Source organism: Peromyscus maniculatus, chromosome 7, assembly GCF_049852395.1.
Source record: "Peromyscus maniculatus bairdii isolate BWxNUB_F1_BW_parent chromosome 7, HU_Pman_BW_mat_3.1, whole genome shotgun sequence".
Classification (NCBI taxonomy): domain Eukaryota; kingdom Metazoa; phylum Chordata; class Mammalia; order Rodentia; family Cricetidae; genus Peromyscus; species Peromyscus maniculatus.
In genome coordinates this window covers 15,863,056-15,887,589 of record NC_134858.1, presented here as the reverse complement: position 1 = coordinate 15,887,589, position 24,534 = coordinate 15,863,056, and the positions used below count along the sequence as shown (strand labels likewise).

The 24,534-nt window shown below is 36.5% G+C and overlaps 1 protein-coding gene and 1 pseudogene across 1 annotated transcript; one reads left to right on the top strand and one right to left on the bottom strand.

Moving 5' to 3' along the window:
• Positions 1 to 7,996: 7,996 nt before the first annotated feature.
• Positions 7,997 to 12,371, top strand: LOC102925614 (protein BEX3-like; annotated as a pseudogene).
• Positions 12,372 to 12,621: 250 nt separating this feature from the next.
• On the bottom strand, positions 12,622 to 13,660 carry LOC102919113 (olfactory receptor 7E178-like). Its single transcript, XM_006987052.2, has one exon. The coding sequence runs from the start codon at positions 13,643 to 13,645 to the stop codon at positions 12,719 to 12,721; it is 927 nt and encodes a 308-aa protein (XP_006987114.1). The 5' UTR covers positions 13,646 to 13,660; the 3' UTR covers positions 12,622 to 12,718.
• Positions 13,661 to 24,534: the final 10,874 nt, after the last annotated feature.

Genomic DNA, 24,534 nt, shown 5'->3' with positions numbered 1-24,534 from the left:
CACTGGAGACTTCCCTCCTGTATTCTAGCCTCTTTGGTGTTGGAAGCTACTCTGTATTCTACTGAAAGAAAAACCTGGACACATCTCAGGCATAAAACCTTTGACACACAAACTGCCCTAAATTCAAGATATGCTAGTTCAAGACTGGTGCAGAATTTGTGGTTGGCCAAGGAATGTCTGGTTTAGCTTGAGGTCCAGGCCATAAGAAGTAGCCCATGCCAGACTAGACCTTGCCTGGATGGTCAAATCAGAAATTGGATAGATCAGAGAGCTAGTGTAGAACCAAACACAACTGACCAAAAGGAAAAGAAAAGAAAACAATTAACAAAAAGATTCCTAATAATAGTGTTCTATACTCATAGATTGGTGTCTTAGCCAGTTATCATCAGAGAGGGTTCCCCCAGCAGCAGATGTGAACAGGTACAGAGACCTGTTGCTGAAGGGCTTCTCTCCAGGTTCCCCAAGCCCCGCAGTCCCACAATCCACTTATAAAGTAATCACTCAGACGCTTATATCACTTATAAACTGTATGGCCATGGCAGGCTTCTTGTTAACTGTTCTTTTATCTTAAATTAACCCATTTCTATAAATCTATACCTTGCCACGTGGCTGGTGGCTTACCAGCGTCTTCACATGCTGCTTGTCCTGGCGGTGGCTGCAGTGTCTCTCCTCCTTCTTCCTGTTTCCCCAATTCTCCTCTCTCTTTGTCCCACCTATACTTCCTGCCTGGTCACTGGCCATCAGTGTTTTATTTATATAGAGTGGTATCCACAGCACTTCCCCTTTTCTTTTATAGTTACAACTTAGTATATATAATATCTTAGATAGAACATATTAAGTATTAGATTCAGGTTCTTTAGGATAGGACACCTTTGAATGATCTTTATAACATGCCGTTTTAAAACCTATGCTCTATACTTCTCTGGATTTTAGAATGTGTTTCTTGCTTGATATTGTTTGCATTGGTTGTAGTTACATCTTATCTAGGTCATTATCCCTCATTATTTCTGGACAATATTTGATAACCATTCCTTTGTATATAGTCTTGTATTAGTTTAGAATCTTCTTATTTAGACAAAAAGGGGGAGATGTAGTGGGTAGCCATTCCAGCTTGGATCTGGAAGTTCCAACCCCCTTTGAGACTCTGGCAACTGTCACGCCTACGAGGCGGGGTGAGGGGAGGTGCTGGAAACCCGAGAGCTGGATGGGCGAGCACTCTCTCTGGGCGCGCTCTCTGCGCCTGGACCCTGGACGGTGGAGATTGACTGTGCAGAGCTCCAGAGAACACCGCTGGATTGCGATACACCTTCCCCAGACCCCCGCAACCTATCCATTCCTTCATTTGTAAGTCATCCACTAAATAAATCTTCCTTTTAACTACGTGGAGTGGCCTTTATAATTTTCCCCAATAGAGACCCGCAGTCAGACATTCAGAGATTCTAAATTGGAGGTCTCCATTGAGTTCTTCCTCTCAGAGTTCGGTGAACCACACAAAGGGGAAGGAATGATTGTAGGAGTTGGAGGGGATGGAGGACACAGGAGAATATGGTCCACTTAATCAACTCAGAAGGGCTCTTATGGGCTCACAGAGCCTGAAGTGTCAAGCAAAGGGCCTGCATGGGACTGCACCAGGTCATCTGCCTTTATGTTATGGCTTTTAGCTTAGTGTTTTTGTGGGACTCTTAACAATGGGAGTGAGTGTATCTCTGATTCTTTAGCCTACTGTTTAGATTCTTTTCCTCCTACAGGGTTTACTCATCCCACCTCAGTATGAAAGCTTTTGTTTTGTCCTATTGTATCTTGTTTTGTCATGTATGGTAGTTGTCTCTTGGAGGCCTGCTCCTTTCTGAAGGGAAATGGAGGGGGAGTGGATCTGGGTGAGAGGTGAGGTGGGGGGATCAGGGAAAAGTAGAAACTATGGCCAGGATATATGGTATGAGAAAAGAATTTATTTTCAATAAAAAATCAATAAATATAGATTTGGAGCTAAGTGACTCTCTCAGTCCCCATGGGGCTTTCTGTGACTCAAGAAAGACTTTCATAATTATGTGTTTTGTTTTGGGTAAAAAGGCTTTACCTCAAGAATATGTTTCAGCTGCAAAGACCCATTTCACTTTATCCACAGAACCCCTGGATAATGACAATGTTATAAATTAAATCTGAAATATCCCCACAGACTCATGTGTTTGAACACTTGTCCCCAAATTGTTAATAGTATGTTGGGAGGTTATAGAACCTTTATGCTTTATGGCCTGGGTGGTAAGGGCCATTGGACTTGGCCCTTTGAGGGTTATTTCCTTGCCCTGATTCCACTCCCATTCTCTGTTTCTTTTATCTAAGATTTAGATTTATTTTGAACTGTACATGTATGTGCGGGTGAATGGGGTATGGGTATGTACACATGAGGGCAGGTACCATAGAGGACAGAAAAAGACATCTGATTTCCTGGAGGTGGAGTTACAAGTGAATGTGAGCTGCCTATTGCTGTGGGATGGTCTGTATGTCAAATTACTCTGATTGGTCAATAAATAAAATACTGATTGGCCAGTGGTTAGGCAGGAAGTATAGCCAGGACTAACAGAGAGGAGAAAAGAAAGAACAGGAAGGAGTGAAGGAGTCACTGCCAGCTGCCACCATGACAAGCAGCATGTGAAAATGCCGGTAAGCCATGAGCCATGTGGCAAGGTACAGATTTATGGAAATGGATTAATTTAAGTTATAAGAACAGTTAGCAAGAAGCCTGCCACAGCCATACAGTTTGTAAGCAATATAAATCTCTGTGTTTACTTGGTTGGGTCTGAGCGGCTGTGGGACTGGCAGGTGACAGAGATTTGTCCTGACTGTGGGCAAGGCAGGAAAACTCTAGCTACAGCCTATCATGGGTACTGGGAACTGAACTCATGTGTTTATAAGAGCATTGCGCATTTTTAACATCTTTGTCTTTTTTCTAGCCCCTCGTCCTCTAGTTCTTAATTTACCAGTAAGTATACAACTGACATCTAACACTCCCACCACCATATATTTTTACTATGATAGTATCTTAATAATCAGTTCTATTACTGTGATAAAACATCACGACCAAAAGCAACTTGTGAAGGAAGGGGTTTATTTTATTTACACTTCTGTATCACAGTTCATTATTAAATAAAGCATGTCAGAAACTCAAATGAGCCTGGAGGCAGGAGTGGATGCAGAGGTCAGAGAGGAGTGTTGCTTACTGGCTTGCTCCTCATGGCTTGCTCAGCCTGCTTTGTAATAGCACTCAATACCATCAGCCCAGATGTACCATGTCATAAAAAAGTACTGGATCCTTCCAAATAATCATTAATTAAGAACATGTTGCATAGGTTTGTCTAGATCTCAATCTTAGGGGGGCATTTTTTTTCAATTGAATTTCTCTCCTCTCAGATGACTACAGCTTGTGTCAAGTTCACATAAAAACTTCCCAGCACAGATGGTCTGACATATCCTGTCCCCAAATAAAAGCTAATCCTTCATCCCTGGAAATGCTTCTATCAGGACTTTGGCAGCAGAAACCAACATATTAACAAGAAGACTAAAATAGATATATATCTGTCTCAAGTAACTCCTTATAAGTATTGGCTATGAAAATAACAAGATGCAAAGCAAGAGCAGAAATGTCAGTAAGTATCTATATGCTTAGAATGCTCCATTTGAACAACTATAATTCTTTGACATAAATTCCAGCATACCAGTTGCAAAATTTATATGGAATTGGACATGATGAACCACTGGTTTCTAACAGCCTCCTGACCTATTTTCAGCTGTCTCTGTTACCAAATTAGCTGAAATACAGAGAAAGAATATTGAAATTAATAAAAGTAGAGATAAAAATGGAGACATTACAACAGACACGGGGGAATCCAAAGAATCATAAGAAGATACTTTAAAAACTCTGTATTCTATCAAATGGGAACATCTAAAATAAATGAATTAATTTCTTCATATATGTGATATATTGACATTAAATGCAGATAAAATAAGCAAGTTAAACATATCTGTAACTCCTAGTAAAAAGAAGCAGTAATTAAATATCTTCCAAACAAAAAGCCTTAGGACCAAATGAATTCAGTACAGAATTCTATCAGCTCTTCAAAAAAGAATTAACACCAATACTTCTCAAATTACTTCACAAAATAGAAACTGGAGGAATGTTTCCTAATTTGTCTTATAAGGCCACTATTACCTTGATGCCAAAACTATACAAATACCCCAACAAATGAAATATATCAACCAGTATCTCTTATGAACATGGATGCAAATATTCTCTATAAAATACTTCCAAATCAAATCCAAGAACATATCAAAAAGACCAGACACTATCTTCAAATAGGCTTCATCCTGGAGATACAGGAATAACTTAACAAACATAAATCAAACTCACTACATAAAGAGACTGAATGACACACCCTATGATCTTCTCATTAAATGCAAAACTTTGACAAAATCCAACATCCCTTCATTTTAAAAGTTCTGGGGAATCTAAGGATACAAGGGCCATTCTTCAGCATAATAAAGGCAATTATGGCAAATCTACAACCAACAACAACCTAAAAGTACAGAGACTCAAAATATTCCATTATATCATGAAAAAGAGACAGATGTTCTCTCTCTCCATACCTATTCAATATAGTACTTGAAATCTTAGCCAGAGAAGTAGGACAACTGAAAGAGATCAATGGGCTACAAACAGGAAATAAAGAAGTCAAAATATTTTTATTTGCAGATGATATGATTATGTGCATAAGTGATCTAAAACCTCTACCAGGAAACTTCTCCTTCTGTTAAACACTTTCAGAAAAGTAGCAGGATAAAAAAATTAACACAAAAATCAGTAGATTTACTTTATAAAAATTACAAATAAACTGTGATGTTTGAATAAGAATGGACCATACAAACTCATATATTTGAAACCGTAGTCATCAGGGAGTAGAATAACTGCCTGAGAAGGATTTGAAAGATTAAGAGGTGTGGTCTTATTGGATGAAGTTTTGTCACTGGGGGTGGGCTTTAAGGATTCAAAAGCTCACACTAGGATTAGTCTCTTTTCCTTCCCTTCCTCTCTCTCTGCCTGTTGCTTGCAAGACAATGATGTAAAGCTCTCAGCTATTGCTCCATTGTATGTGTGCTTCCTGTTATGACCATCAACTAATCCTCCAAAACTATAAGTAAGCCTTCAATTAAATGCTTTCATCATTAACATTTTCCTTGGTCATGGTGTCTCTTCACAGCAATCAAAATATAACTAAGGCACGGATTCAGAAAGAAATAAAGGGAATAGTACCTTTCAAATGAGTATGCTAATTACACTTCATGGTAGGTTCCATGCCCAGGATAGTTGGCCAACATAAAATGAACTAAACAGTATTTTTTCTAGATTAATTGTTGTACTTTGCTTTGTTTGGGCATTTTTAACTTTTTGGTCTTTTGATTGTATAATTTAGTTTTGTCTTTGTGTTTTTGTGGATTTTTAAAATGTATTTCTTTTTCTTCAAGACAGGGTTTCTCCGTGTAGCTTTCTGCCTTTCCTGGAACTCACTTGGTAGCCTGGGCTGGCCTCGAACTCACAGAGATCCGCCTGGCTCTGCCTTCTGAGTTCTGGGATTAAAGGCAATGTGCAAACATTGCCTGGCATATTTCTTGTATTTTGTTTGTTTGTTCTTGTTTTTAAGAAAGATTTTGAGAAAAAGAGCATAAAATCACATGGATAGGGAAATGGGAAGGATCTTGTACAAATTGAGGGATATAATCATAAATATATTGTATGATAAAAGTTTTCAATAAAAGAAAAGGATGCTATCATTGTCAATGATTTTCTGAATAAGAATCCAGTCAGTCAGAAAATCATGAAAATTGTCAAATGAGACCTAATGAAATGAAAATTCTTATGCACATCAAAGGAAACAGTTGAAGAAAGTTAAACCCTACAAGAATTGGATAACATCTTTGTTTACTATACATTTGATAGCAGATTAATGTCTATTACATACAAAGAACAACAACAAAAAACAACCCAGTTGATAAATGTGCCAATGTAATGAACAGTTTTCTTTTTTTTTTGTTGTATTTTTTATTTTATAATTTAACTTAATTTTACATATCAGCCACAGATTCTCTTGTTCTCCCTCCTCCTGCCCACACCACCCCCCACCTCTCACCCGTCACCCCCCCAATCCCATCTCCTCCAGGGCAATGACTCCCCTGGGGATTGAGTTCAACCCAGTAGATTCAGTCCAAACAGGTCCAGTCCCCTCCTCCCAGGCTAAGCAAAGTGTTCCTGCATAAGCCCCAGGTTCCAAACAGCCAGCTCATGCACTGAGGACAGGTCCTGGTCCAACTGCCTGGATGCCTCCCAAACAGATCAAGCTAATCAACTGTTTCATTTATCCAGAGGGCCTGATCCAGTTGGGGGCTCCTCAGCTATTGGTTCATAGTTCATGTATTTCCATTAGTTTGGCTATTTGTCCCTGTGCTTTTTCCAATCCTGGTCTCAACAATTCTCGATCATACAAACCCTCCTCTTTCTCGCTGATTGGATTTCTGGAGCTCCACCTGGGGCCTGGCAGTGGATCTCTGCATCCGGTTCCCTTAGTCATTGGATGAGATTTCCAGCATGACAATTAGGGTGTTTGGCCATCCTATCACCAGAGTAGGTCAGTTTGGGCTTACTCTCATCCATTGCCAGTAGCCTTTTGTGGAGGTATCTTTGTGGATTTCTGGGGACCTCTCTAGCACTTTGCTTCTTTCTGTTCTCATGTGGTCTTCATTTATCATGGTCTCTTATTTCTTGTTCTCCCTCTCTGTTCTTGATCCAGCTGGGATCTCCTGCTCCCCTAAGCTCTCTTTTCCTTAAACCTTACCCTTCATTACCCCACTCACGTCCAGGTTGTTCATGTAGATCTCATCCATTTCTCTGTCATTGAGCGATCCCTGTGTCTTTCTTAGGGTCCAAACAGACAGTTTTCAAGAGAAGAAATACAAATGGACATGGATGATCTCCGTGAAAAAAATGATAAATCTCATTAACTGTCACATAAATGCCAACTGAAGCTACATTTAAATTCCACTTCTCCTAGGCAAAATAGTAGTCATTAAGAAACAAATAATGATCAACTTTGGCCTTTTTCAAACATGGATTGGTCTTGGGTTTCTTTCTGTGAGTTATCAGCCATTTTTATCCCATAGGCCTTTAAGGATATAATAATAATAATTATTATATATTATTATTGTTATTGCAAATTATTGTGGTTATCATCTAAAACTTGGTGGTAGGACCCCATTTCTGAAGATGCCACATACTAGACTCATAGAACATGGAAATATCAGCTGGTATTGATCTGAAATATTCATCCCTAGGCTAGCTTTCATAGTGCTGGAATATGATATCCACATTACTTGGAGGTGGGAGTAATAATCAGCCTCATCCAGCTGAGAACACTGCGAGCTACAACACAAGTAGCCTGACAATATTGCTCATTAGTGCAAAAGCATGGATAGTATGAGAGTACCCAACCAGATTTTTATGAGACCTAATGCCTACTTTGTGAGTTTAAATCAATTCCTTGCACTTGTTAATAAGTCCAAGAACCTGAGGATAGGTCATATGTCCAAGGGGAAAACTTAATTGATGCTGATAAGTGAGCATAGTATACTAAAACAATCATACTGACATCTTGCTATACTCACAGACAAATGCATCTCTCACCCCTCATCTGAGATGCTTCTTCTTGCAGTTGATGGCTATTAACATATATAATCTGAATGGTCAATACTGCAGAGAATAAGTGACCATAGATTGGTCAGCCGTATTTGGAATGTATATATCACACCTATTCCCCAAGTTTCAGGGAACTTCAAAGAAGAATGCACTTAAAGTTGTAAGATCAAAGGATAGGGAATGATTTCAAGAAAAACAGTTTTCCAGACAAAACAAAAGGGCAATTACACATAGGAATTTACAATGATTTTTGACAGCATGCAAGAGACTTATAAAAGCTCAAGCAAGGCCAAGTCCAGCATGGCGTGGCCATGGGTAAGAATGAAATCTCATTACTGACAGCTGTTGGCATTTTCTAACTGTAGGAGAGGGAAAGTCAAGGATCAAGTTGCGTTGTTTTACATGTAGCCATCCACTTTTACTAGTACCAGTTTGCTGTGGGATATGTGTACACTGTGTGAAGATACATTGCTGCGATTAGTTTAATAAAGAGCTGAATGGCCAATAGCTAGGCAGGAGGTGTAGGCGCAACATCTGGGGACAGAAAGGACTCTGGGGAGAAGAGAAGCAGACTCACTAACCAGATGCAGAGGAAGCAGCATAGGCAGTACAGAGAGATGAGATAACGATCCAAGTGACAGAACATAGATCAAAAAAATATGGGTTAATTTAAGTCATAAGAGCTAGTGGGACAAGTCTAAGCTAAGGCTGAGTGTTGTGGGAATTCTTTCTAGTCATTGGCTAAATGGAATGAATCCCCACAACAGCTGAACTTTCATAATTAATAAGTCTCTGTGTCATTATTTGTGAGTTGGTGGCCTAAAGGAAAGTCTGATTATACCAGTTGTTGAAAATGCTGTCTCTTCTCCAATGTCTATTGTTGGATTCTGTCAAAAATCAGGTGGATGTGTATGGATTTCTATGTGTGTCCTCAATTTTATCATATTCAAGCATGAGTTGATTTTTTTCATGAGTATCAGGCTGTTTTTATTACTTAAGCCCTATAATTTCACTTGAAATATGGGATGGTGATAATTTTGGTAGCTTTTGCTTTTGTTGTTGTTTCTTGGGATTGTTTGGTTACCATGGACCATTCTTATTTCCATGTGAAATTTTTCAAATTTCTGTAAAAAACAGCAATGAATTTTAATAAAGATTAAATTGAATCTGCACATTACTTTTGTTAAGATGGCCATTTTTACAATATTTATACTTCCAAACTGTGAGAATGGGAGGTCTGTCTATCTTCTGGTATCTTCTTCAATTTCATTTTCAGTGTTTTTAGCTTTTCTTGGATGCTATTGTCACTTCCATGGATAAATTTACTCACAGATTATTTTTTCCAATATTTTTCCTTTTATTTTATTTTATATTACCATTCAGTTCTACATAACAGCCACAGATTCCCTTGTTCTCCCCCTTCCTGCCCCCTACCAGGTCCTGTGCTCATTGCATGAGTTAGCCGTTTGAAACCTGGGACTTATGCAGGGACACTTGGCTCAATCTGGGAGGAGGGGACTGGACCTGCCTGGACTGAGTCTACCAGGTCGAACTCAGTCCTTGGGGGAGGCTTTGCCCTGGAGGAGGTGGGAATGGGGGGGGGGTGGGCTACCTGGAAAATAGGATCCCAAGAAAGACACAAGGATTGCCCAATGACAGAGAAATGGCTGAGATCTACATGAACAACCTGGACATGAGTGGGAGCAATGAAGGGCGAGGGTCGAGGGAAAGAGACAGTTGATTGGCTCATAGATTATTTTTAAGGCTACTGTGAATGGTATTGTTCCTTTAATTAATTTGTTGGTGTGTTTATTTGTAAATATGAAGTCTAATTTTTTGTTTTAATTTTGTGTCCTACTACTTTGTTGAATGTGTTTATAAGCTGTGGGAACTTTCTGGTGGAATCTTTAGGGTGTTTTATGTATAGTCATATCACCTTCAAACGAAGATGCTTTGACTTCTTTCTTATTTGTATCCCCTTGATCTCCTTCAGTTGTCTCACTGTTCTGGTTAAGACATCAAGTACTGAATAGGTAGGAAGACAGAAGACATACTTGTTCCTGATTTTAGTGAAAATGCATTGAGTTCCCCTCTGTTTATGGTGATGTTCACTATGGGATTTCTGCAAACTGCCTTTACTATTTCAGATGTTATTCTAATTAACCTGCCTTAATGTTACTGGGTGTTTTTCCCTTGCAGCTTATAATATCTTTTCTTTGTTCTGTATGCTACATGTTTTCATTATTAGGTATTGTGGGGTGCTTTTTTCTGCTCCTGCCTATTTGATACTCTGCATGCCTATTTGTTCTTGACAGGCATCTCTTTCTTTATATTACAGAAGTTTTTCTCTATAATTTTGTTAAAGATAGTTTCTGTGACTTTGATCTGAGTCTCTTCTTCTATAACTATTATGTTTTTATAGTATTCAAGAGTTCCTGCAAGTTCCATTCTTGAGTTCTTTGGGTTTGACGTTTTCTGTGACTGAATGACCTAAGTATTCTACCTGGTCTTCAAGCCTTGATACTCACTTCCAGTTGACACAATCTGTTGGCGAGCCTTTCCTTCAATATTTCTTTTACTTGAATTATACTCAGCTAATGGAAATGTATACTATTCTAGCCAGTGTGGAAATCAGCATAAAGAACTCTCAAACAACAAAGATAAATGTGTCATATATCCTAAGTATATCATTCCTGGGCATTTGTCCAGAGGACTCCAAGATGATATATCACAGAGACATTTGCACAACACTATTTTAGCAACACTTTTTTATGATATCAAAGCCATGAAACCAACCTAGGTCTCCAACAACAGAGGAATGGATAAATAAAACGTGTCATATGCAATATGGAACTGTTTTTGTTTTTGTTTCTTTGTGTTTTTTCTTGTTGCTGTTGTTTTCTGAAGACAGGTTTTCTCTGTGTAGCTCTTTACTGTCTTGGAACTCACTCTGTAGACCAGGCTGGCCTCAAATTCACAGAGATCCATTTGTCTCTGCCTTTCTGAGTGCTGGGATTAAAGGCATATACCACCACCACCAGGCCTGTTTTTTATCTGTAAAATAGAATGTTACTATGAGGGAAAATAAACATAATGGGGAATAACCATTTTAAGTGAATTAAGTCTGTCTCTACAAGATGAATATAGCACATGATGGGAAAAGGGGGGATGATAGTAAAGTCTAAGGAAAAATGTGCTCAAAATATCTGATGATCTTGTATGAAAATATTATTATGTAATACAATATCAAGTACAATGCAAAATATTGATACAGCATAACAATAAAAATTCTTCATCATGAATAAAAATTTAGTATTTATTAAAAATTAAAAAGAAAAATTTGCATAATTATTATTTAGATGTAGGAGTTTAAGTTTTTCATAAAGAAAACCATGTCTGAATATGTTATATATCAGAATGTATAACTTCTCATTGTGTTTTCATACTTTATTAATATTTTGGGTAAAGACATTACTACAGAGGTATATGAGTTAGGTAAGTACATAGTACAAAAATGGCTGGAGTACATTCAAGGCCATTTCAGAAATTGTTGCAAATTTTGCCTTAATATCAAGTTAAAATTCTTTTAGTGATTTAAATTTTTTCTTTATATTTGAGAGGTTCACACATGTTTACAAGCATATTAATCCCTCATTTCCATCTCCCCCAATTCTTCAAATATCCTTCATTTCATATTCTTTACCCAATTTCATGTCTCTTTTCTCATAGTCCATTGATTTCCATTAGTGTTGGCCATATATGATTTAGTTTGGGGCAAACCCTGGAGTATGGGAATGCTATCAGTGGCCACATAATCAAAAGAGAATGATTATCTTTTTCTGGGAATCCATACCCTGCAAATAGCTATTGTATGAACCTCAAGTCAGTAACAGAAACTTCAGTTTTTAAAATTAAACATTCTTGCACAACACAGTCAAAATATATTAATATTACATTTACATGCTGATAAGTTATGTTAGAAAAATATTGAATATCTTCTTCTAATTAAACCATTAATTTCCATCTGTACATATGGTAAAAGCATAGCAATTCTTGTCAAATCTAACAGTCAAATCTAATACAGTCCAAGGAGGACCACCCTTTGGGAGGAGGTGATGGCCACCAGCCTGCAGCAAACAACCACCACCGAAGAGGACAGGCTCGCCGACTTCCCCTAACTCTCAATGGGCCATACCCAATAGGCAGATTAATGATGGGTTGGGTGGAGATGGAGATGATATGGAAATGTTTATGGAAGAGATGAGAGAAATCAGGAGGAAACTTAGGGAGCTACAGTTGAGAAATTGTCTGCGTATTCTTATGGGGGAGTTCTCTAATCACCATGATCATCATAATGAATTCTGCCTTATGCCTTGACTTCAGCCATTTTTATGAGATTCATACTGTGATTCCTGATGTATTCCTTTTCCTTGCATTTTCCTGCCGTGCCTTTACTGATCTGTTTGTAGTGAGCCTTATGTTATTTCCATGTGCCAGGTGAGGCTTGTGTTGCCAACTTCTAATTGGAGATTGCCTTCCCACTCAGTGTGAGTTTCTGTCAACAGTACAGTGCTGCCCATTTGCACGGAAAAACTGTAAAGTAAATAAAGCAACTGAAAAGCAAAAAAAAAAAAAAAAAAAAAAAAAAAAAAAGAAAAGAAAGAAAGAAAAAGAAAAAAAAGAAAAAAAAAGAGAAAAAAGTATTTCTGTCTACATTCTTTGATTTTTTTGTTGTATGAAAACATATGCAGTATGAATTTTTAATGTTAAATGTTCAGAAATAAGGCCACAGTGAACCTAAAATATCTAACTTGGATAAGCACAGCAAGATATATCTTGATTCACTACATGTATGCATTAAGTTTTGATAATTTTGTGTCCAAAAATTTTTACAGTTGCTACATTTTTCATGGCACCCAATCAGTTATTTGAACCACAGTTTAAAAATCTATGTATTTTAGGGTCATACAGGTAATTAATTTAGGTTATTTTGACTATTTTCTGGAGGGCTTTCTTGATGTCTCTATTTCTCAGACTGTAGATGAAGGGGTTAATCATGGGAACTAGCACGGTATACATTATTGAAGCCACCATACATTCTCTGGAAGAACTAGAAACAGATGAACTAAGGTACACACCAAGGCCTGTTCCATAAAATAAGCAAACAACTGACAGGTGTGATCCACAGGTAGAAAAGGCTTTATATTTCCCATGCAATGATGGAACTCTAAAAATGGAGGAAATAATTTTATAGTAGGAGTAAAAGATTCCTGAGACAGGGAGAAAACCACCAATGATACCTATAATAAATATAACTATGTTATTGGTAGAGGTATCAGAACAGGCAAGTTTTAGAAGCGCTGGAACATCACAGAAGAAATGAGGGATTTCTTTATTAGTGCAAAATGTTAGTTGTGACACCATCAACCAGTGTACCTGTGAATCCATAAGACTAAAGAAAAATGACACCAGGACCAAACGTCTACACAGACCAGGATTCAGGATGACTTGGTAGTGTAGAGGGTGACAAATGGCTACCCATCGGTCATACGCCATCACAGTCAGCAGTAGGTTGTCCATACACCCAAAGAGAAAGAAGAAGGACACCTGACTTAGGCAGGCTGCGTAAGTTATAGTTTTGCTATGGGTCTGCATGTTTATCAACATTTTGGGGACTGTGGTGCTGCTGAAGCCCATGTCAGACAAGGAAAGATTGTAGAGGAAGAAATACATGGGGCTGTGGAGGTGGGAATCAGAGCTGATGGCCAGGATGATGAACATATTTCCAAGCACTGTGAGCAGGTATATGAGCAGGAATAGTACAAATAAGATGGGCTGCAGTTCAGGATCATCTGAGAGTCCAAGGAGGAGGAATTCCAAGGCCCCTGTTAAATTATATGGCTCCATGGGGTTAGGATATCTTTTGAAAAGAAAAAGACTGTTATAGTGAATTAAGTTCTATAAAAGCAACTGGCTACAAGCCTGTATTTTTGTAATCCAGCAATCATAAGAAAGCATTCAGACATAAGAACTACTAAGGTTTAGACATTATTGATTTAGAATGAAGGTTCATGGGCTAGGATCTTTGTTGTTTATTTGGTAGATACTTGAAACATTTAAGAGGAATCCATGATTTAAATATAGATCAGTGGTACAGTCCTTGTCTAGTAAATGTAAGGTCACAAATTCAATCTCTCCAGAAAGGAGGGTATAGACAGTAGTGGGGGGAGGGAAGAGGGAAGAAAGGAAGGATGAAAGAAAGGAGGGAAGGAAAAGAAAATAAAAGAAGAAAGAAAGAAAGAAAGAAAGAAGGAAAGAAAGAAAGAAAGAAAGAAAGGAAGGAAGAAAGAAAGAAAAAAGGAAATAAAAAGAATCTGGTGAGAACTTCACCAAATAAGATATGCCCTTGATAGAGATTGAGAGATGTCAGCCTCTCTGGAGGCCTCTTTATTATGACTTCCTCTCTAATACATTTTCACTTCTGCCATTCACTAGGAGACCACAGAGCCAGTGCAGCATAGGTTGAATTTCTAGACCACAAAGCTTTGAGCTACATAAATTCTTTTTCTAATAAAGCTTACCTGTCTTAGGTATTTTGATAAAATGATGCAAAACAGATTAACTCAATGGTAATGTACCTTTGGTGATATTTCTTAGTTGTGGCAAACTCTTACAACCCTTTCTTCAATAGCCTGTGTGACAATCACTTGTTTCTACAAATATCATCTTCAGAAACTTGAGGCAAAAATATATTAGAAATAGTTGCTATGTGGCTGGGAATGCACTATCCAGTAACCAGGCAGGAGGCTTGGGCATCCTGAGGCCTTACTCCTACATATCCTGGAGTCTTACGTCCTACATAATCTGTGAGCTGTGTGGTCAGATAATTTGCACACAGCATGATCATGCAATCTATGCACATGCGTGGCATAGTTATGTGAGCCTATAGACACATGTGCAGGGGAATCCATAAAAAGTGGGTCACAGACTCCTCCCCGTCTCCTTCTTATTCCTCCCTCTTTTGCACATGTCTTTCAAATAGGCTCAAGCACATTCTCTTCTGAATCCTTCCCCTAATAAACTCTCATAGTGGGTTTTGTCGTACCTCATGGCTTTTCTCTCACAGTAAACAGTGCCACTTAAGGAATAACACAGAGCGGCATAAAACTAACAGAGAGGATTGTTTTGAAATCACCATTCCATGAACAATTTACTTTGGGGAAAAATCATTCTAATAAAGAATACTATGAAGAAATTATGTATATGTTATCTCTTAAAAGTGCACTAAGTTCACTTCCTTGGATTTATATTGCAAGTACACAAGCTAAAAGAAGTAAAATCTGGCATGCAGAAATGACTCAGCAGTTAAAAGAACTTCCTGCTCTTCCAGAGGACCCAAGTTTTGTTCCCACTACCCACATCAGGTGGCTCACAATGGCCTGTAACTCTAACACAGGGGGAACCCACTCTATTTACTGGCCTCCTTGGGTACCTAAACACAACTGGCTTGTACACAAAAAATGAAGACATATATTCAAACATTTTCAATATTAAGGAAAAAAACCTAGATTCTAGTCTGTCAAATGTTGTTAGTCAAATAGAATTTTTATATTGTCCAGGTTTCAGATAGTTTCTTCATTTTTTTCATTTTCTGATTTTGTAACTCATATTCAGTTGAGATTTAGTTCTTGAGAAAGTGTGAAAATTATCAGGTAAATGTATTTTCAAATGTACCTGAATGGGTAAATATTTACCATTGTCTTCTAAGTTTGGTAAACACTTATTATTTTTATTGATTGTTGTATCTGGAGTTTTCTCTGGTCCTGCCCCGGACTGCAGCTACTTAGACCCAAATAAACACACAGAGACTTATGTTAATTAAAACTGTATGGCCTAATGGCTCAGGATATGTGCCTATTCTATATATTTGATTCTGAAGGTAGTATTAATTGATAAAGTACAATGGTTAAACAATATTTTTTTGTTTTTCCTTTTAGTTGATGTACAAAAAATAAGATTGATTACACAATATTCTAAAATATGTATTATTGTACTTTGCATATATCCATTCTCAACTGCTTTCCCCAGTCCTCCTTCCCAACAGCTTCTTCCAGTTCTCTTCCTCATAGTCTTCTCCTTTCTTCATTTAAATTTAGTGTTACATATATGAGAATATGTGGTATTTTGTTTTTAATATTTCTCATTGCCATCCATCTTGCAACCCTGTCTCAGTATCTGAAGTCCAGTCCTGGTAATACAGGTAGGCATATGGTATCACACTTAGCTACAAAAATTCCTTTCCTTTCCCCCAATAATTATTTTCTAATGGTTACTCTATATATTTTTCATTTTCTCTTTCTTTCTTTCTTTCTTTCTTTCTTTCTTTCTTTCTTTCTTTCTTTCTTTCTTTCTTTCTCTCTCTCTCTTTCTCTCTCTCTCTCTTTCTTCTTCTTCTTCTTCTTCTTCTTCTTCTTCTTCTTCTTCTTCTTCTTCTTCTTCTTCTTCTTTCTTCTTCTTCTTCTTCTTCTTCTTCTTCTTCTTCTTCTTCTTCTTCTTCTTCTTCTTCTTCTTCTTCTTCTTCTTCTTGTTATGTGTAAATTCTGATGGCAGATTCCAAATCTTTGCACATGCTAGACAGGTATATTAATTATGTAGCTATATCCATCCCTCACCTTGAATCATCATATTACATAAATTCTACAGGGTCTCTAGGGAAGATCTAAGTTTGAATTCACATTTTGTTCTTTTGTTGTTGTTTGTTATAATCTTATACAAACTTTTATTTCTTACATATATCTCTAACCAAAGATTTCATGATAGATTTTTTTAAACAAATGCAACCACTCAAGTGCATTTGAAGAATATAGGACCACCCTGGAACCAAAGCTTTACTTTAGTTTGGCCTTCTTAAGACATTTTAAGATCTTTTCAATTCAAACATTTTTTCTTAGGATTATTGCATTTCCTTTAAAATAAGGTATCTTAATTTTAAAACTTTGAGTGTTTCTTTCTTCTAACATGTCAAAACATGATTTAATTTCTCAGTGAAACTCAGTAATATATACAACTAATATAGAGTAATTATTTTAAGTTTCCAAAATATTTAATTTTGATAAGAATTCAAGTGAGAATGAATAGAAAATCACATGTGAGTAATTTGATTATTTATGAAATAGATATACTGATTAGACCTTCTAAATAGTAACAGGTCTGTTACTGTTACAAAATACATTCAATTCATTTAAGATAAAGAGAGTTTAATGTAAAGATTGTTGAAATGAATCTTACATGACAGATATTATCTGTTTTTTATGTGTTTGCACAAATTTTTATGATGTACTTTTTGCATTTCTACCCAGGAGCTAGGGAGGACTCCATTGATCAAATAATTTCAGGTATTCTTCATTGATAAGATGTTACAGAAGGTAACTTTACAAACCTTAACACCTAGCTCACGGAGACTCTTTCTCCTGTTTGCCTTCCCTCATTTTGTAGCACCTAGAATCTTAAATATTTTTAAAGTTCTAGTCTAGACCCCCTTTAAGACTTTTTGTTCTTCTTGGGTCTTAAGCTGCTATACAACCCTAACACTTTTGTATTTTTTATTGTGTATTTTGTCATTATTATCATTGTTCCTGTCTGGATGTGGTAATGAAGGAGTATGATTCTACCACATAGGAAAGTGATGTAAGGGAATCATGACCTCCAGGTCAGCCTCAGTGATACAGTGAGAATTTATCTCAAACATACAAAGGCAAAAAGTACACACAAGAAAAATGTACTCCTATAAAAACATGAATAAAATTGTCTTGGCTAAAGGTGTAATTCAACCATTGAAGATTTGCATAGTATGCATGCAGCATGAGATTTGAGCCTAAGTCCAGCAAATAAGAATAATAAAAGCAACAGCAAAATTAAAAGTTTTGTCAGGAATCCAGATCAAATTGAGGCTTCAAATGACAATATTTTGCTTAATGAAATACTTTCAATTCCAAATATATGCCTCTATTTAATTTCATTTGTGATTTGTTTAGTCATGGGCTCATTACCATGATTTTTAACAGTTATAACATCTGGAGTCAACTAAGATGATTAAACTGTTGTTATAATAATGATTTGCCTGGTGTCACACTGGTAACATATAACATATGAGATTCAAAATTATACTTTATTTAATTAATCTGATTAAATTAAATTGTTAGCTAATAAATTAAACTATTAGATTAAACTAGTTCAATTAATTAAAATTTAAGGTCTAAACAAAGAACTTACTCTGTTTCTTCAAATTCATATGTTTTAAGTAGATGTTTGAGATATATTCTGAAATTACAAGTATACTAGGACTTTTTTAGTTTGATGGTGGTTGTTTTTGTGTGAAAATATGTGTAGGTGAGAGGTAAACTTTGCTTACTTTCCATCTTATTTTTTGAGACAGAGTCTCTCTTAACTCACTTGGGCTACTTTGACTGGCTGCTCAACCCCTAAGAACTGTCTATGTCCATCTACCTAGTTCTAAGGTTACAGACATTCCCCACCATATTGAGATTTTGGGTATGGATGCTGGTAATTGAACTCAGGTCCTCATGTGTGTGCAGCAAACACCTCTCCTAACGAGTCCTCTCTTTAGATCACTCTAACAGTTTTCTGTCCCTTCAGTATTGAACCCAACACTGTGATTTTATAGTTCTCCTAGAGTTGAAACGTGTGTGTGTGATGGGGTCAAGAATAAATGACACAATAAACAATGGAAGTAAAAATAAGAAATGAGGACAAGTTATGGATTTGGTGTGAGTTATTCTGTTTTAACACTCTCTGATTTCCCTTGTGTTAGAGCCGTCCTCATTGTAACTCATAGGTCAAAGGTGCCTACAGCTCTATTGCATATTATATCAGTGACACAGAGGGAAGAAAATAGTGGCTACAGGTTTTGCCATGGATTGCAGGGAAGAGAAATTTTGGGTTGGACTGGTAGAATTAACAACTCATAGGTACACAAGGGATAGAGTCTGACCATCTGTATTCAACCTGCTGTCATGCTCTTGTACTTCAAGTCATGGTAAAAATGACATAAAACAGCCTTGAAAATACACATACAAGTAACATCGTATAGACTGAACAGGTAATATTTAGGAATAAATGTGTGTATGTGTATACATATATGCATGCAATGACAATTAGCAAAAAAATGAGATCATTAATTTGAAGGAGAATGAAGAGGGCTTTATGTGAGGATTTGGAGGGAAGAAAAGCAAGGGAGAAATGTAAGTAAATTTTAAAAAATTGCAAATGGTACATAAAATATACTTCTAACTTCAAATTAACATGGTGATAGTACATATGTGTTTTCTAGGGAAATATTGAACATATATAAAGGTACAGCCTCAATGAAAATACATAAGTTGGTATTTGAAAGCTCTGGGTAAAGTTTTCTGTATTCATTCATTTTTGTCTTTTATTTTCTGGCTTTTATTTTATGTCTGTCTATGCAGTCCAGGTAGGCTTTGAAATTGATATTTATCTTAAGATTCTAGACTGACCTCAAACTCAAAATCTTCCTATCTCAGCTTGCTAAATACTGGAATGGCATGTGTGCTACAATACTGTACTCACTGGTTCTTGGTATTTTGGTTCCTATGATCATTTTCATCACCAACTTTATGACATTTTTTAATGAATAGCAGACAGTTTAGAGAGGTATCTATTTCACGTTCTGGTTGAAGAGATTCTTCCAAAATTTAGAATCCACAAGAGTAGAAAAACTAAATAGAATATGAGAATTCTCATATTAATTAATAAAATTAACAATAAGCTTAATCAATAAAATAAACTTCATAGCACTTTGAGATAAAACTATGCTAATTGGTACATTTCCCTCTTCAATTATTCCACATATCTTTCTGGTACCAATGATGAAAATGCTGTCACCTCTCCTTTGTATATTGCATAGATTAGTACTTACTAGGCTGTATTGTAGCTCCACATGAGAATGACCAACAGTGACTTAGACACTATTGCAGTCTTGCTGGGTATGTGATCATGGCCTGGGTTCTGTGTTCAGGATTAGTAGAAAGTCAATTAGGACACTTCCCATGCAGCTGATGAAGTTGGGAGAAGGAGAAGGAAACATGTATAAGGCATTCTGGATCAGAACTGCTAAAATCTAGATCTAGGACACAGAGTGGATATTTATGAGACTTGTGAGGCTTAATTCACAGAGCTAATAATTAGGCAAAGTGTGCCTTCCATGCTATGCAAATCTCTAAGGATCTATTAATAGTAATGTACAAGAGAAAGGGCAAAAGTGAATATATCAGGAAATGTATAGGCCTTACTAGCTCAGTAAGAAGCTTAATTTTACTGTTCTGACCTCCAAATTATTGATATCTTAGAATACTAAAACACATACTTTCAGTTAATAGCAGTATGAGATTTGATATATGATTTTTATTGAATGATTAATATAATTTTCAGAGAATTAAATTAAATATATATAATTAAATATAATTATTTAAATATAATTTATATATAATTTAAATATAATTTTCTGTACATAGACTCTGATACAATTTTCATTTTCCCAATTGATATCTCTGAGAAGAAATTGGTTTGATACATGTTGTAGTCATGTATTAGAGTTTCAGATTTTATGCTATGAAGTTGTATGTTTTTTTTATTATTTTTGTGTGACATTCGGGTTCTTTTTTGTTCAAATTGTGGATGTTCATATTTTAGGCAGTGATTTATTTTTTTCTTTTCTTTTTGTGATTATATCACATGAATTCTTCCTTCCCTTTCCTCTCTCCAAACCCTTCTATATGTTCCCCTTTTCTCTCTTTCAAATTCATAGCCTCCTTTTACACTAATAGTTATTACATTCAAAGATGTATATACATCTATATTTCTAAATATAAACTTACTAATGGAAGCTTGATAATCTGCAAAAATATTTCACAGAGTCTTGGAGATGTCCAAATTTAACATATAGGTCAAGGCTGTAACCATCACAATCATTGTCTAGAAGAATTACAAACTAATTTGCATGGCTATTACAAAGATTTATTTTCTTGAGGTTCAAACAATTCTCTTGGTTTCTTGAGACATGGATTTTCCCCCATTAAGCAGCTGACAGTATGGCAACTGCTTCCATTACAGCAATCTTGTCTAACGACCAGCAGGTGGTTGGCAAGAGAATGCTGAGTATTTTGTTCTGTCATTGTTTGAAAAGACACTCTAATATTTACTGGAAGGCAGTCATTAGGTTAAACCCATATTCATTGAGATTGAAACATACCAGTTCATGAAAAAGGTAGGCATGAACCATTGGAATATTTTGAGGTTATCCACCATGCATTTTGCAACATCTCGGGTATAAAGCAAGAATATTAGCTATAACAAAATCTTTGAGAGTTATCTTCTTTGTGTCTTAAGGCATTCTCTAATCATTTTCACCATCGTATTCTCAACCAATTTACTTGAAGAATTGAAACATAGACTAATTTACCCTGTTTTGAATCTTCTCAGATTCTACCATGCTACTTTCTAATTTCTCTTCCACCAACTTATTTCCTTCAGCAATGTCAAGAAAAGACATTTTGTCAATTCAGCCATGGGCTATTCTGAATGTTATTCAACCATAATTCATCTCCCCTCTGAAACATTCTCTGTGTCTTTCTCATTATCTCTCTGTCACTCCTTTCTTCCTCATCAGAGTCTCATTATGTAGAAAAGTATCATTTCCTGTGTGATGTGAAGCCACCTTACCTAGTGTCTTTAATAATCTTTATGTTGACCTCTTCAGTCTTTATTGAAATGACTTTAGTATATACAGTGTGATAATGGAGACTCTATAAAACTTATCTTCTACTGCATATTTCAGTTCTTATTTTATGATTTGCTCTGAGTTAAATAAAATTCAATGTGTGAATAACTGACAGGTTGAGTTTTCATTTACATTTTTCATGACATGAAAAAATCAGATATCAATTGATTTGTACATGGGAAAATGATAGTGATCCAGGTACAGATAATTTTGAGGGAGACCAAATGGCAGACACACACAGACACACACAGACATACAGCATACACACACACACACACACACACACACACACACACACACACACACACACATGAAAAATAAAGGTGAAAAATTGAGACTTTTTTAGTGGTTATATAATAGGAACACATGATACTGAAACAGTCATTTGTGCTGAGAACTGGGATCAGATACTGTATGACTGCTAAATTGAGTCTAGATCGAAAATATGGGAGAGAAACAATTAGGTGTGTCAGTGACTTATCCTGCTTTTTAACACTTTCCCATATCACTGTATGGGAAAACATGCCCATAGCCATCCTTTATCCCAAATTCCTCTCAAGGGAAACAGAAAGTTCAGTACCTTTTCCATGTCTCCTATAAATGGCCAGTTTGGACAGTTTCTACTTTCTTGCCCTTCCCTTCCCCCTTTTTGTTGTTTTTTTAAAAGAACAAATAAACTGATATTGTTAGTTCTGGTGACATTTAACTATAGAGATACTATTAAGGGGACATGAATCCATCCTACTGAAGATTCATTTTGACAGAAAAACAAAACTATATATATATTTCTCCCAAGAGTTTATAAAACACACAGTACAAAGTCTATTGGCCCTGGTCTAAAAACATGCAAACCTCTGTGAAAAATAACTCCATACACTCAGGAAAATAAGTAAAAGGCTGTTTACTGGTAACACACATTGGGCTTTAGCTAATGCCATGAATAGAAAATATTATTAATTTACATATGTAAGCAAAGATACAGTGAAACCACTTCATTGGACAACTCTATGGGTAGAAAGGTTAATTGGAAATCAAACTGACATTGCTATCTCTCAGGAGACTGATGTAGCATGAATCTTAAAAGTTCTTATTAATAAAATCAAACCTGAGCCATGTATTGGGGTGAACACTGGAAGATCAGAGAGACAGAACAGGCCACAGCCACCTCACCTCGCTGATCCTGTTTCCTCAGACTGGAAGCCTCTGAGTCCTCATCCAGAATGAATCTCAGCTGAACTACTGCTCCAAAGCCTGAAACTTAACTAGCTTAAAGCTTCTAGTTTCTGGTCCTCACACCTTATATATCTTTCTCTTTTTGCCATCACTCCCTGGGATTAAAGGCATGTGTCACCATGCCTGGCTGTTTCCAATGTGGCCTTGAACTCACAGAGATTCCGAGGGATTTCTACCTCTGGAATGGATTAAAGGTGTGGGTGCCAACATTTTCTAGCCTTTGTATCTAGTGGCTGTTCTGTCTCTGATTCTAGATAAGTTTATTAGGGTGCACAATATTTTGGGGAACACAATACCACCACATTTCCCCTTATTTTGTCTAAAATTTAAAAAAAGCTTATAACTAATACAAGAAACACTATCCAATAAGTATATACAATATACTTATTGTATATCCATTAACATTTGACAGATTTAGACCCAAAACTCCATTATATATATTAACAATGTCCAGTCCAGTAACATTTGATAAACTCAAACAAAAAATTTCATTACTTATCTTATTTAAAATATGTAGTTCCTTTCTAAAAGTAGATTCAAAAATTGACCTTTTTATCTTATCATATTCATATTCTCTCTTTTTTCTTTTCATAAAAGTTTCAATAATCTACCTTTTGTCATTTTTATATATTCCCCATTTTTCTTTTTAGAGTAGATTCAATCATCTACCCATTTATCCTATTATTTCTCTATCTTTTTTTCTCACAGTAGATTCAGTGGTCTACTTCATATCTATATTCTCTTTTTTCTTTTTCTTTTTTTTAAACAAAACCTCTGAATATAATCTCCTTGTTCAGCTTTTTTTCTGACCATTAACAATTAACAGCTTATAACCAACAACTGTAAACAATGACAGTATCCAAAACTCAAACCTCCCATCCCACCTCTTGGGAATGTGGGCATTGTTTTCTTAAAATTACTTCCTGCTTTCTGGGGGTGAACATATCTTTAGGAAATCCTGAAAAGAAAATTTTTGAGTTAATTGTCAAGTCCTGTACCATTTGTCCAGTCTCTGCATAATGAGAAAATGCAGGGCTTGTTTCAAGTCCTTGTTCAAGTAGTCTGTCAGGTTGGATCATCTCAGCTAGCCATCTTGAAATTGTCCTAAACAGTTTGTGGTCCAAAGTCAATCTTTTTGTGGTGTTAATGGCTTTAGCATAGTCCATGTGGAATCATCATTGTGGGATCCCATCACCTTTTGAAGATTTCAAAGTTGCTGTTAGTCGTGGTCATGTTTTTTTTTTTTTTGTTTGTTTGTTTTGTTTTTGTTTTTGTGCCTCCTCTGTGGTTTGGAGCAATCACAGTCTGATAAATGTCTGTCTCTCAGAACCATGAAAGTTCTTCCCTAGAAGAGAAAATCTTCACAGCAATTTCTCCCCATTTGTCTCGCCAAACTTTTCCAAACTGACCTTTGTCAATGCTTTCTTGTAACATGATTGTCCTGGCAATTCTTCTCTAAACAAGCAACAGTAAACCCTTCGTCCCAGGTAGCAGCATCACCACAGGCACCAACATGATAAGAAGGAGCCAGCAATTTGGAGTAGCAGCTGCTGCCTCCATTGTCCTGCTGCCACCGTTTGTGCCTGGGCCCTGACTGAAGCTTCTCCTTAGCAAGCCTCCTAGGCCGCCCTCAAACTTGGGATCCTTCTGCCTCTGCCTCCTTCAGCAAATCCAACCAGTGTGCTTCACCACAACTGGCTGAGGGTAGCTCGGGTCTGGGCAGGGGCCTGCAAGGCCACAGGCA